At 46.8% G+C, this 13377-nt stretch overlaps 1 protein-coding gene and 1 long non-coding RNA gene across 6 annotated transcripts in view; both read right to left on the bottom strand.

Annotated features, from left to right (window-relative positions):
* The window catches only part of LOC125964106 (uncharacterized), a 42514-nt gene extending 36607 nt beyond the window's left edge, over nt 1-5907 (bottom strand). For 2 of the 5 annotated variants that reach the window (XR_007476788.1, XR_007476786.1), the window contains exon 1: nt 5876-5907. This is a non-coding gene — a long non-coding RNA (uncharacterized LOC125964106). Of the gene's footprint in view, nt 1-1073; nt 1250-5875 lie in introns of those variants that run through there. The other 3 variants (XR_007476777.1, XR_007476785.1, XR_007476779.1) reach the window with 2 other exon arrangements.
* A 1-nt stretch (nt 5908) lies between these two features.
* LOC125963832 (metabotropic glutamate receptor 7-like) lies at nt 5909-7626 on the bottom strand (the record flags this gene model as incomplete). Its single annotated transcript, XM_049707390.1, has 2 exons — nt 7512-7626; nt 5909-6672 (listed from the first exon to the last, which is right to left on the bottom strand). Coding segments are annotated over exons 1-2 (879 nt in total), but the record flags the coding sequence as incomplete, so codon positions are not given.
* Nucleotides 7627-13377: the final 5751 nt, after the last annotated feature.

Raw genomic sequence — 13377 nt, 5'->3', positions numbered from 1 at the left:
TGCTGTTTTTGTAAGATGAAAGGGGAGAGGACATGGATAATGAAACCTGTATCTGCTTCTGTAAAATCCACAGAATCTTACTCCCTGCCCTGTGTCGATGACCATGCAGTAAGCTGACCCAGGAGGTCATTTTTCCCACAACAGTCTTTATATATATGACTAAGAAACACACTGGTAAAAGAATATGGGAGAAAGTCTGACTTTGACAAGTCAGCTAGACTGATATTAACTAAAAAAGCTGTGTGAAAATGTCCTTAAAAAGTTGCCCCCAACTCACTCAAAGTCCAAAGTTGGAGCTGGAAATACAATGTCATGGAGTTTGGATAAGAACAGGTTTTCTCCAAGCTGAACTATGACACAGAGATTAGAGACTTCTAGAAACTATACTTTTTCAAAGAAAAAACATCACATGAGAAAAATGAGGCCTAGATAATTAAATGACTTAAGCTAATTAATGGCAGGACTGAGACTAGAGTATACTTTGTGTAATTGGCTATGGTCTTTTTTTTCTTTTTTCTTTTTGTTATCACTTCAGAACGAGACAAACTTAAAGAAAGGAAACACAGCCAAAACTCAGTGATTGGAAAAGAGATGGATGTGAACGCCCACTTGTTTCTTACGTATAAAGTTACCCCTCGCAGTGTTTTGGAGGAGAAAACGCTGGCTCTTCCCAACGTTGGTTACATACACAAAGATTCCAAAGACAAGACAAGTGCTTTGCAAACAAAGTAACTAGAACCAGCTCAGGCTTCCCCGCGCCGGGTCCTACGTTCCACGGTCAGAACCACCAATTGTATCCCCCCGGGTAACAAGGTGATTCAGAAAAGCTGGCGCCTTCAGAGAAGGAAGAAAACTTAGCCGGGAAGAGAGTCAGGAGGAAACTTGCTTAGCTTCTTGCTGAGGTCTGAAACGATCCCAATAGAGTCCTTAAACCCCTCAGGTTTCCCCAATCAAGCAACCTCGCCTCCAACCTGGGCCACCCCAGATCTGACTATCACACGACAGAAGTCTGCGGACGCACGGAGAGCTGACAACCCCACGAGAGGGACCTACGCGCGGCCGCGCCCACTCACCCGCCGCTCCCCGAGAGACGGGAGACCAGCCCGGAGTCCAAGTCCTGGGCGTGGCAGACTCGCCCCTCTCCGGGCCCGGCTCCAGCTCACCTCGGCGCGGCCCGCGTGGGCGCCGCCATCTTGACCACGAAGGGGGCCTCGCGCCGGAGGCCCCTGAGCGGGCGCCCTGAGCGGAGCCGGAGCGCCGGGGAGGCCCAGGTCGGCACCCTACGTCCCCCGCGCGCTCGCGCCCCGTCCACGAGCGACGAGAGTCCCGCACGCAGCGCCCAACCCAGGCTTCTGCGGAACCGGTGCCCCGCGAAGCCCGCACCGCGGCTCAGGCGGCGCCGAGGGCGGCCCGGGCGGAAGAGCGGGCGCGGGGCACGCGCTCGGTAACCTGGCAACGCGGAGCAACCCGGCGTCTCCGGCGAACCCCAGCCCTCTACCGCGAGGAAGCACGGACCCCCGCACCCGCCGCCCAGCCCGCGCCGCCCCTCGGTCGCTCCGCCGGCCGCTGCCCGCTGGCTATGGTATTTTAAATCCATGATACAACGTCTATATGTAACAAATCTGTTAAACCCTAAATGTTTATGATATTCAAGTAATCCATTATCTGAATTATTCTTGAAGATAAACATCCAAAGACTTAATTGTATGGGTATACATACATAAAATACACGTGGAGGTAACTTCAAATATAGTCTGTGCCTGTCTCTATTCCTTCCCTCTCCGCTCTTTTAAAAAATGCCCCTTTAAAAATTGCCCACTCACCATCTGTTAGGTAAATTTGCTGAAACACAGTAAATGTGGAGACAGAAATTGTTATAGAGACTATTCCAAATGGCACTGACACCTGTATTTATGAAATTTTTAAAAGGGTAAGTTAGAGTTGTTGTTGTTTTTTAAAAAAAAAAAATCCCACTATAGTAACACCACATCATCCTAGGTGCCCAGTTCTATCCAATTACATAAGATGGAGAAAGAGAGAGAGAGAGACAGAGAGAGAGAGAGGAGAAAGAGAAAGAAGAAAGGAAGAAAACCAAGTACTTATGTATAAAATGTTGCTGCCAAAGTTTGAGATTATACTCAAGCATCAATGAACAGAAGGAAAACACTTACAAATTTACAAATGTATTTCATTTATGGTATGAGGGACACAGGTTTAGATTTGCAACACGCTCCCACGAGGGTCAAATTGACCACTTTTTTCTATCTAGTTGCTCTTGAGAGAACAAAACAATTGAAACAGATGCCATTCAATTCCAAGTCTATAGGTTAGACCATGTCACTGCACATGAAATATTGTTCATTCAGAGTCAGCACATAGCAAGAGTAATTTATACTCTCAGAGTGTTTGCTCTCAAGTCAATAGCAGAGAAGCCTTGAATAAAAACGTTCCCATTACTTTCCATTGTAATAGATCTTACTTATAGCCCATGAAACAGTGGTCAGAGGAGATTTATTCTTTGGACACCATATTATATAATTTCTCCACTGTAAGCCATCCCCCACTCGGCGATTATTTTTTAAATATGTTACTCGTAGTCAATATTAATTTACATTTAATCTTTCTTAGCATTAGGAGAGTATTATTTTGTACAGGCTCAGAAACAAATCTCCCGAAATTCCTCCCTGATGCTCCCTTCAGGCTGAAAATGCATTGCAGGGTGGCTGCAGTGACTTAATTCTAGTTGGCAGAGCCCTGGCCACACACTAATTTCATTAGCCTCAAACTCCTGGATTTGAAAGATCCACTGAATATGATTCCTGTCCTCTGACATGTCACTTACTAACCAATTCAGTGTGCATACAGAGGAGAGAAAGGACTTGCTCAGCTCTGGCCCACCGGCAGGCAGATGAGAATTCCCAGTCAGAGACACTGTTTACATCTGAGTGGTCATTCTTGCCCGGGTCCTCATTTTCAGGAAGGAAGTTCAATCCAGGCTTTGCTGGCAGCTGCAGCATTTGTTACATCCATTACTAGCTCCTTGTTCCTTCCTGCCCCCCAGTGCTTAGCATCCCCCATTTCAGTCACTAAGTCTTCCTTCCCCCAGCCTAGAAGCTTACCTCACCATAAATGTTTATCTCAAATGATAGGTTTGGCACATTCCCCACAGCAACCCACAGGGACTGGGGAAAAGAAAACACAAATCTCTGGAGAGCTAAGAATTCAACCATTTAGAGAAGTTTCTTTTATACAGGACAGTCTTCATTGAGCTGAACCCTGCAATCCCAGAGAAGATTCACCTACCCGTTCTTTTCCTCTTTCCCTAAAGTGACTGTGTCTTTGAACAAGGGGTCTGTGTTCCACTATTCTCTCTATTCATTTTGCAGGTTTACAGAGGCTGGGAAACTGGGGACTGGACTTACATGCCAGGAGCTTCTAAGATCACACGCAAAAATAAGGCTACTGGAAGAGATTGTTGGAATCTATCTCTGTATATTTGAACATGGGCAGTGGTTAACCAGGATGCTCACACCAAGCTTATATCCAGCTTGCAGCACAAGCTACAAGTTGGTGCATCCCTCCTACTACCAGCCTCTTCTCAATAAATGCAGGTGAAAACTGGGGGCTCTTTTCCCTCAGCTGTTCAATCCAACATGAATAGCTGCAATTTGCAAATTAGAGGAAAATGACAGTGTTTTCTCCGAATGGTTTTGGTCCCAACGCACACTGCTAATGCTGGCATTCAGTTCCTTTCCTTCCCAGCCCAGGGAACGGGGGAACTAAGCATAAGGCAAGCGTTCTCTTTTCTTGCAAGTGCCTCAGATCCACACACCAGAGAAGGAATCAGCTCCCCCTGGAATCTTTTTCAGCAAACACAATCCTTCAGCCTAGTCTGCAAGCTCTCTCTTGACTTTAAGATTTCACTCTTTTTTCGACAGGCAGGCCCATCTGCAAGCTCCCAAGCTCCAAGTGAAGGCACCAAAATAATTTTTAAAATGTCAAACAGCAAATGTGCCTTCAACCCCCAGAGCTCCAGTCAAAATACTGTGAGTTGCCCCTGTGGTTCTCAGGTGACCTCTGGCCTCATCCTTCCTGCAGCGCTGTCTCCTCAGGTTCTCTAGTTTAAGCTCAGAGGTAAAGGAAGTGCTTCTGGGTTTTGCTTCCAACAACCCAGGCTCTTCCTGAAAGCATTACCTCAAAGTGAAGGCTGCCCAGAAGCACTTTTGGCCTTGCAAACATCTAGAGGTGGCATACTCAACAGGTGCTAGGGATGCTCAGAGGCTCAGAGGGGCCATACCAGGCTGCAGCTTTAGACAGGCACCCCTCCTTCTGGCACAAACACAAACTTCATACCCCTGGGTGCTGATGTAGTGACAGCTTGAATCTCACAAGGAGTCCCCTCCAGAAACCCAACATGCTTCAGGAAAGGCACTTGAGAGGGAGCCGACTTTTTAGCTACGGGGAGCATAAGGGTCAGCCAGAACATCTGGAGAAGGGACTAACTGAGCTTGGGTCCTACCAGGCAGGGAGAGAGCTGTGCATTAGGAAAGGATCACTTCAAGACAGAGATGAACAAAAAACTTGGAGATAGGGGTAGAGAAGGAAAAGAGAGGCAGAAATTGAAAGGGAGAACATAAAAACAGAGAGACAAAAAAAAAAAAAAAAGCAGGGAGAAAGAGACACAAGGAGAGAGACACACAGGAAGAAAGACAGAGAAACAAGAGAACCCATAGTCACGCAGACCCTGAAACTCAATTTCTTCATCCAGAAGCCATCCATCTATACCCAGGGCGGCACAGGAGCCGTGGGGCCGAGGCTGCGGGAGCAGGCGGTGAGAGAGCACTGCAGCACCGCCCACCGCTCAGCGGGCCCGATCCGCCGTCCTCGCATCTTCCGCCGTTGCCCGCCTGCACCCGGAGCTAGAGGACCGCCCGGCCTTGCTCAGCGCACCCTACTGCCTCCCTCCAGGCGCCTTCTTGTCTGGCTCTGAGAATCGTCCTCAAAACCCAGGACTGGGGTTGGGGGCTGCGTTAGAGAGGTCGCGGGAAAGGATGGGCACAGGGTGGGTGCAGACAAACCGACTGTGTTTCGCAGTTAGCATGAGCTCACCTCCGGGCTCTGAGCTGGCAGGAGTAGAAAGCTGATCGCCCGGCTCCTGCCAGTGGCCGGATCGCAAAGGCAGTTTAGACGGTGCAAACAACTGCCCAGAGCAAATCACCTGGGGGCACGTCTGCGGGTGACTTCTCCCCGCTTGAGGACAGTCCCCACGCCTTCCGCCCCATGCCCTCGCAGAGATAGGTTACAGGTCGGGAAATCCAACCCGAGCGAAATGGGCAATTCACGTCCAAATGTAGGTGAAGACCTAGCCTTCGGTTTAAGAACTGCCTCCCTAAGCTCTTCTCGAAATTTTCCAAGGGAGCTGCAGCTTGTCGGGCGGCTTGGGGCAGGGAAGCTGGGGAGTTGAGAAATGCCTAGTTTCTAGGCGTCTTCTCATCTTTCATATTCCTTGCGCCTAAGTGGCTCTCACAGGAGCCCGGCACTTTTACAAGCCTGTTTTGGAACCATATTGCACTCGAATGCAAACCCATTTAAATCATCGCCTTGTTTTTCGGAGACTGTTTCTTGTCAATGGGGCCGTAAATCCAGAATGTCAAGCCGGATGGAGTGGAGCGCGGACAGGGGAGAGATGGAAGGGAAATGAATCAAGCAGGGAAAGTACCTCCTTGGGTGAGGTGGGAGGGATTCGGCAGGATCTCCAGGGTGGAAATGAGCGAAGGCTGACCAGACCCCGCACCCCTGGAGTCCAAGCCAGCCTTCAGGATAAAGAGCGCGGGGAGCTACGGCGCGCTCTGCCCCGGAGGGAGCGCCCCCCTACCTGGAAAAGCCTCAGGATGTTGGCTACCATGACGGAGACCGAACTCGCCGAAGCCCCAATCACTCCAACTACTTTCTCGGGCTTGACGAAAACCGGAGGCTCGCCGTTGGTGCAGCGCACTTCGGAGGTGTCCTTCTGGATGAGCGCCTGGACGAAAGTGAGCGACTGTTCGAGCGCATAAGTGTCCCTGGAACAAGTGTCCAGGATCCGCGCTCCCAGCGTCACGTTGGGCAGCAGGTTGGGATCGCTGTTGATCTGGTCCAGGGCGTAGAGCATCGCTTCCAGCCTGTGGATCCCGTTCTCCCTCCTGATGTCGCCGCAGGGCACTCCGCTGGGACCCTTCGCGTGCACCGGGAACAGCCCCCCGAGGGTGACGTCCCCTTCGATCCGAATGGAGTGCGGGGCGTACATCTCCTGGCCGCGCGCCGCCGCCGCCAGCGCGCACAGAAGCACCTCCAGCACGCAGCAGGGAAACTTCATCAAAGTCAGGGCGCGGAGCAGCTTCCCCAGCTGGACCATAATGCTCCCGCGGCTGCGGTGGTGGCGGCGGCACTCGAGGGGACGGTGGCGGGCTCGCCGGAGTCCTGGCCCCTTGGGGTGAGCTCCTCCGGGGAAGCCCAGAGTCTCCTGCGGGCGAGGAGGGTAGGGGCGCCCGGGGAAGGGCAGGCGGCGAGGGTGGGGGGTCCCGCGGCGCCTGCCAGCTCGGGGCGCCGTGCGCTCTTGGGTTCCCCGACCAGCGCGCCGCGCTCGAGCTCGCGCTCGGTGGCTTGCAGCTCGAGCTCTCCAACAGCCCAGCACTGGGGAGAGAGCGACGATGGCTATCGCTTTAAATGCGCGTTCTGCTCCCTCTCCTCCTCCGCCCACTCCCTCCCACCCTCGCTCGCTCTCAGGCTCTCCCCACCCTTCCCAGCGCCCACCCTCCCCACGGTTTTGCATCATCACGCAGGGAGGGGCTGCGTGCTGAGGTAAGGGGGGAGGGAATGGGTGGGCGGCTGTGGGGGGGGGGAGTACCTCCGATTGGGAGTTTCGAGGTCCCCAGGGAATCTGGGGATTGCAGGTCGCAGGCGAAGGCTGAGCTCCTGCTTCGATCTCACTGTAGAAGCCGCTCGCTCGCCCGCCTGCACCCACACGCACATTCTAGGCACAGGGTGGCATCAGCCCCGGACAGGGCGGTTCTAGCTGGGACTGACTGCTTCCAACCCTGAGGTCCGGAGCCGGGACTGTCAGCGCCGGGAGAATGCGAGGTAGTCGAAGGTGATGCCGCCAAGCCTGAAGGGTAGTAGGGAGACCCCAGTATGTACTGCTAATTCGTCTGTGCCAGTTTTTCCTAAGAAAAACACACATACACACAGGAGGCTGATTTATGACCTAAAGAACCTTTACGCGGAGACTTCTCCGGGGCCAGGCACTGGGCTAGCCTGTAGGGAAAGACGCCAGCAAGAAATGCTGGGAATGGAAATGCATCTTTGGTCTTCAGGGGTTACTGTGGCCGGAGCCGGATGAAGTAACCCTGGTCTCCAGTAAATCTGGCGGATTCGCTCCTTTTCTTCCTTTCATCGCAAGAGATGGAACAACTGAGAACTCTGCAGAGCGCCCTTTCTTCTCTGGCGCTGACAGGTGTAAGGCTCCCTCCTACCCATTTCCAGAGATGCTTTGGGGCTGATGTCAGGTTTCCTCGGGCAGGAAATAGCAAGAAAGAGGTGGCAGTAAGAGGAGCAGACAGAAATCTCCCCATCGATCCAGTGATCCATTCTTCTTTTTTTTTTTTTCTGGCTGAAGATTTGGGGGGTTTGGGGAGTGGAATCAGGATGCCAGAGCAGGTTGTAGTGCAGTTAGGAAGCTGTTTTTCAAAGGTGTCCCCTCCTGCAGGTCCAACCCAAACTTGACCCATTAAAGCAACAAGTGGCCCTAGTTCCTACACAAGGAAGGGCAATGTATCTGCCCTTGGTGCCCACGTGTACTGCTTATGGTGGTCTCTACTCTTGCTGAGCCTTTCTGTTGGAGGGCAGCGAAACTGTCTTATACAGAATTGAGGGCGCAGAGAAAACCAAAACAAGACTATACTTTCTGTTGTAATGCTAATGTACTAAAGAAAAATGTCCTTGCACATAAACAAAACAACACACACACACCCCCCTAAAAAGTCAGAAGTTGGGAAGTTGGTTGTCTCTTCCACCAACCACCTGTATGACGTTGGCACTTCTGTTCCTGTGCCTGCGTTTTACTTTGCCCATCTGTAAAATGATGACATTGAATTGAATGTTTTACAGGTTAACTTTTAACTTTCAAATCCTCTGTTGAAATAGGCCATGCACCTTTGGCCATGGTGTTCTTTTTAGACCAATATCCTTTGTTGCTTTATGTGTAGGGCACCCGTTTTTTGATACCCAAACAACACTTCAAACATTTCCTGGTACAGAGGATTTTATGTTTTTTCTTGTTGACCACCCATTTATCTTCCTTCTAGGGAGAGTCCAGTCCATCATTTTCTTTTCAGACATGCCCCTCCTCCAGGTTTCAATACTTAAGGTTTGAGGAGGAAAAAAACCTTCTGGCTACAGTGTTCAAGGAAGGGAATAGAGGCTAACAGGAGTTATGCAGGGCTAATCCCTGGACTTCTGCTGGAGTAACGAGGTTGATGACATAGGGTTACCACTGTCCAATAGACAATCCGTGCCGGAGTTAAAAGAAAAAGGGGCCTCCTTCCTCTAAATGCTTTATGTATATCTTTTGGACAATGTTACACTATTTGATTTTGTAAAAACATCCCATTTTACTGCCATCGTCAAGAAAAGTGATGTAAAAACTATGCGAAGCTACCCCTGTATACAATGTGATCATCAATCACTCATAGATGTGATGCCCTGCTATATAAGTGCACACCTTGTGCAAACTTATGCTGTGATGCGCCCGCCCCTTCCAGCCAGCCCTGGAGCTGCGAGCGTAAAAGCCCGCAGCTGTGCCAGAAGCTCCCACATAAACAGGGAAATATTTGGATCCCATAATGAGAACTACCAGAGAGGAGAAAAGGCAGAGAGAAGAAGGGGTGGGGAAGAGAGAAAGGGACCTGGTTAGAACATGTGAACTCCTGGATCCACATGTGCCTGAAAGATTGCCTCTTTTTTTCAATTATATGGTATTTTATTTCTGTTGTTTGAAGTCAAAATATCCTCTTGTAACTCACCTATTCTGCTATTCAATACATTGGATCAAAAAGGCTGGAACAAGTGAAATAGATATCCTGGTAAGGCAGCATTAGCTAGTTTGCAAAGGGGGAAAGAAGCAAAGCACTAGAAAGGCATCCTTGGGACACAAATACTGTGATCCTAGTATGTAGGCAGCAGTACCTGAGGCTATATTTGATAGAGACTGTATCCTTATTTAGTTTTAATTTAAGGCTACTTAGTAGGCACTTGGTGCCAAAACATATATTTGAAGAGCTGTGCTACAAGTGAGAACACTTGATTTTTCACCTGCCCATGGGAAGATCTATGTTCTCCTCTTCCATTTGCAGGTCACAGCTTGCAACTGCTCAACAAATAGTTCTTGGCTGACTGTTGAATGTTGCCTTATTCTGTGTTCTCTCTTTGCTCTACTCATTCTCCCCAAACGTCTGGCAGCAATCATTATCTTCTTTTTGTTGCAGTCATCTGTGTGCATGTTTTATTTCCCTTGCTAAGCTGGAAGATCCTTGAGGGTAAGGGGCTAGGTATTATTTATCTTTTTACCTCGGACAATGTTCAGAATGGTGTTTTGTACCTAAGAAGCACTCATGTGTTGAATGAATCAGAATTGGTTTGCCATTCCCCACTGCCTTTATCTCACAATAACAGAAACATAAAGTGGGCAGAGCAGAACCGACGGCAAATAAATTGTCCTCTTAGTCACAGAATGCAGTTTCTAGAACGTAAAGAATAATTAGTAGATTTTGAAATAATTTTGTTTTACAAAAATTTCATAAGATTGAAATACTCTAACCTTCAAGCTCTCGATCAACTCTAAAGGAGGGCTTTAATTGGCTCTTCCTGAGTCAAGTGTTTATTTCTGGGCCAATAACTGGGGTCATTGTCATAATAGAAAGTGTGATTTGTTACCAGAGAAAGAGGAAAGTGACGCTGGGCTTGCAAGATATTTATATCTTCAGCCAGAGTGCATAGGATCTGGAACTTAATTGGTGACGCAGTTTTGTTTGAGATTATATGAATGAAAAATCTTTGTGTAAGAGTGATTAATCTAAAACTTGGCCAGTCATTGTCCTAGTGTCATATTAAATTGCAGGAGAATCTAGTTTTAGGCACAAAGATCATAAATATCAAATGTGTTCCCAGGCTTGGTTCTGTGTAGTCAGTAATCTATACTCACCCACTCATTAATAAAAATGAAAGTTAAGGACTCAGTCCTAACTTATATGCTTAACGTTGTATTTTGTTAACAATCTCAGTTTTATTTTCTTTATTCTCCCCTGTCCATCATCTTCTGCAGAAAATAACGTCTCCACTTTCAATTCCCTGTCTATTTAAATCCAATTTGTAATTTATAAAGTTGTCCTCCTTAAGGGCTGCTGCTTCTGCCACAGTAATGTACTCTGGCCATTATTATACTCTTCCATCTTTCATGTAGGTCTCCATCCATAGGTTTTGTTTTCATAGCTTTTTTTTTTTCTTGGCGGTACGCGGGCCTCTCACTGTTGTGGCCTCTCCCGACGCAGAGCCCAGGCTCCAGACGCGCAGGCTCAGTGGCCATGGCTCACGGGCCCAGCCGCTCCTCCGCATGTGGCATCTTCCCGGACCGGGGCACGAACCCCTGTCCCCTGAACCGGCAGGGGGACTTTCAACCACTGCGCCACGAGGGAAGCCCTATACTTATAATTTTATATTTGCTTATTTACTTTTGTCTCCCCACTCAGCTCAAGAGAGACTATATTCATCTGTGTTAATCACTGCTGTGTTTCCTGAACATGCCTATAAATCATACTGAAGAATGGTGCCTGAAATTTGGTAAGGGATCAATCAATTTTCTTGGCTGGATGAAGAAATGTGTTCATAAATTAATGAACAGATCTTCGGGGCTTCTGACTTGAGGACTAATGGGAAGAGGATGGCAAATGGTTGGGACAGGGTACTGCAAGAAGTAGTATTTGGAGTACTCTGATAGCTATCCTAACAGATAAGATTGTGTTCATTTAAGTAGTTCTAATGAGAGAGCTGGGAACTAGGGACACACAGCATTAAGGTTTCTATAATGCATTCTGTAGAGTTCTTTTTAAGTCTGTACAAATATCATTGAAAATATATGCATACATATACACCTCTGTTACTTTACTTAGCGCTTTACGAGAGCCCCTCAAGGAAGGGGTAGTAGCAACTCTCAGTATCCTTCCTTTATGATGAGCTTAATTTATTCAAAGTTACATCATAATTTATTTGTAACTGTGAAACTAGACTTAGTTATTGAATAGACCCTCCCTAGGAACGTATGACATTAATAAAACCAACAAAACTTTGTTCAGTTTCCAATGATAGACACACTACAGACTCAATTATGGGCCATCCAGTTTAATGAAGGGAAGAAGTGATTTAACAAATATAGAGCATAGAGAATATGAAGTTTTATCCTCCATTAATATTAGTAACGGATAGTGTGGGCTCCAATGCCTTCAAGATAGCTTGCGACCATCATCTCTGTGTCATGGGCAGGGGGATGTTCAGCCAGGATGTCTTTCACTGTCACTGAGAAAAATTTCCATAATATATAATGATACCTACTGGAACTGATATGGGGCATTTGGGTAATAAGGAATCCATTAGCATATTTTCCCGGAAGCCTTGACTACAAAATGAAGACAGTAGATTTGGACACTTCCAGCCATGAAGAAGTTGTTTGGATATTCATCCTTATGCCTAATGAAATAAGCTTATTTCATCTCTGCAGCTTCCCATATACCATTTTCCCACCTCTGTTTTATGTTTGGAAAGACTTTTAGAAATTGAAAGTCAAGTTAAAAAGTGAGTGACAACTTAAATGATATATGGAATATTTTGCTGACTTACAAGAGCATGCAGAATTAAATATGACCCAGTTCAAATGTTTATTTTAACGTGTATGTTGAGGTGGCGTTTTCAAGGTGCCAGAAAATGAGAATTCACCTTCCAGTGTGTGTTACCAGTTCTGTTCATTGCACAGAATCATCTTCATAAAACATACTGTTTTCTATGTACCTGGCATATATCTCAATTAGTTTGAAGAATTTCTCAGATACCTCTTAATATGTAGTGCTCCAATTCCAATCTTGCCATGTCCTGTACCAGTGACACAGTACACAGGAGTTTTATTTCTCTTTATTTCTCTGGGTTGTTCAGAACCCAATGAAAGAACAATGGAATGGGATCCAAGAGATCAGGGTTCTTGTCCCAGATTTACCATAAAATAATTGTGTCCTCTTGGGAAAATTATAGTCATTCTAGTTCCCTTTTCTTTACTTTGACAGAGCTGCACTAGGTGACCCCAAATAACATAGCACTCTTTCAGTAGTAGCTTAGATGTTATTGGTATTCTGAAACAAATGAAGTCAATGACACATGGAGCTGTGCAACATCTCTGTAACTCTGTTGTCTTAGAGTTGCCTCCATTTTACAGATGATAAGATGACTGTGCATAGAAGTAGATGTCTGGAACCAGCGGTTCCAAAGTAAGTGGAGGTAAACCACAAATTTCCTTCCTTCCTGAAGCTCACTTAGCCAAAACATAGGCTTCTGAATATTAAGCTGTAAAGCATATTATCAGTACATTTTAAAAGAAGCTATTCTTCTAGGATTTTCAATTAATAGCAGGAGGTTTTGAAATTCTTAAAAGATCATCTGATTTTGTGAGATTTACAGCTCTATTTTCCTGTCAAGCAAGTTGTATTAGTGCCAGACAATCATCTGAGCTTCTGGATGCTTCTTTGAACCTCTTGAAGTTTTCTTCTTGCTATCTGAAATTCATGCCAGATAAGCCTTTTTCTAGAGCGTATGTATAGACTTGGGTATTTTTATATAGGAAAGCGATGCAGTGAGTCAAGTCGGGGGTTAAGCCCTCATTCTCAGAGTGGTATTGAGCTCCTGGTGAAATATAATCATCATTTCCTCAGAATCGAAAAGCAGTTATCTCAGGTGTATAATCCCACTAACTATTTATACATTTACGTATGATACATGTATTCATTGTACCTACGAGGTGTGTTCTCTTTGGGAAGTACAAAGCTCTTAGAGACATAGGTTGTTCATTTTTTTGTTTTCCCACAAATACTGTGACCCTTTGAGCAGGAAGGTCTATATTTTACTAACATCTAGAACCAGCAGTTAACACGGTGTCTAAGATGTAGTCAATAAATATGAAATAGATAAATGAACACATTTTTATGTAAGGGCCAGGACATGGACAAATAGAAATTTTTCATTTTCAGTCACAAAGCAACAACAGACATAAAAATGATACAGACAACAAGTGCTACGGTCATTCAA

Source organism: Orcinus orca, chromosome 3 (genome assembly GCF_937001465.1).
Source record: "Orcinus orca chromosome 3, mOrcOrc1.1, whole genome shotgun sequence".
Lineage (NCBI taxonomy): Eukaryota > Metazoa > Chordata > Mammalia > Artiodactyla > Delphinidae > Orcinus > Orcinus orca.
Note: the sequence above shows the minus strand (reverse complement) of the source record. Positions and strands in the feature narration are given on the sequence as shown.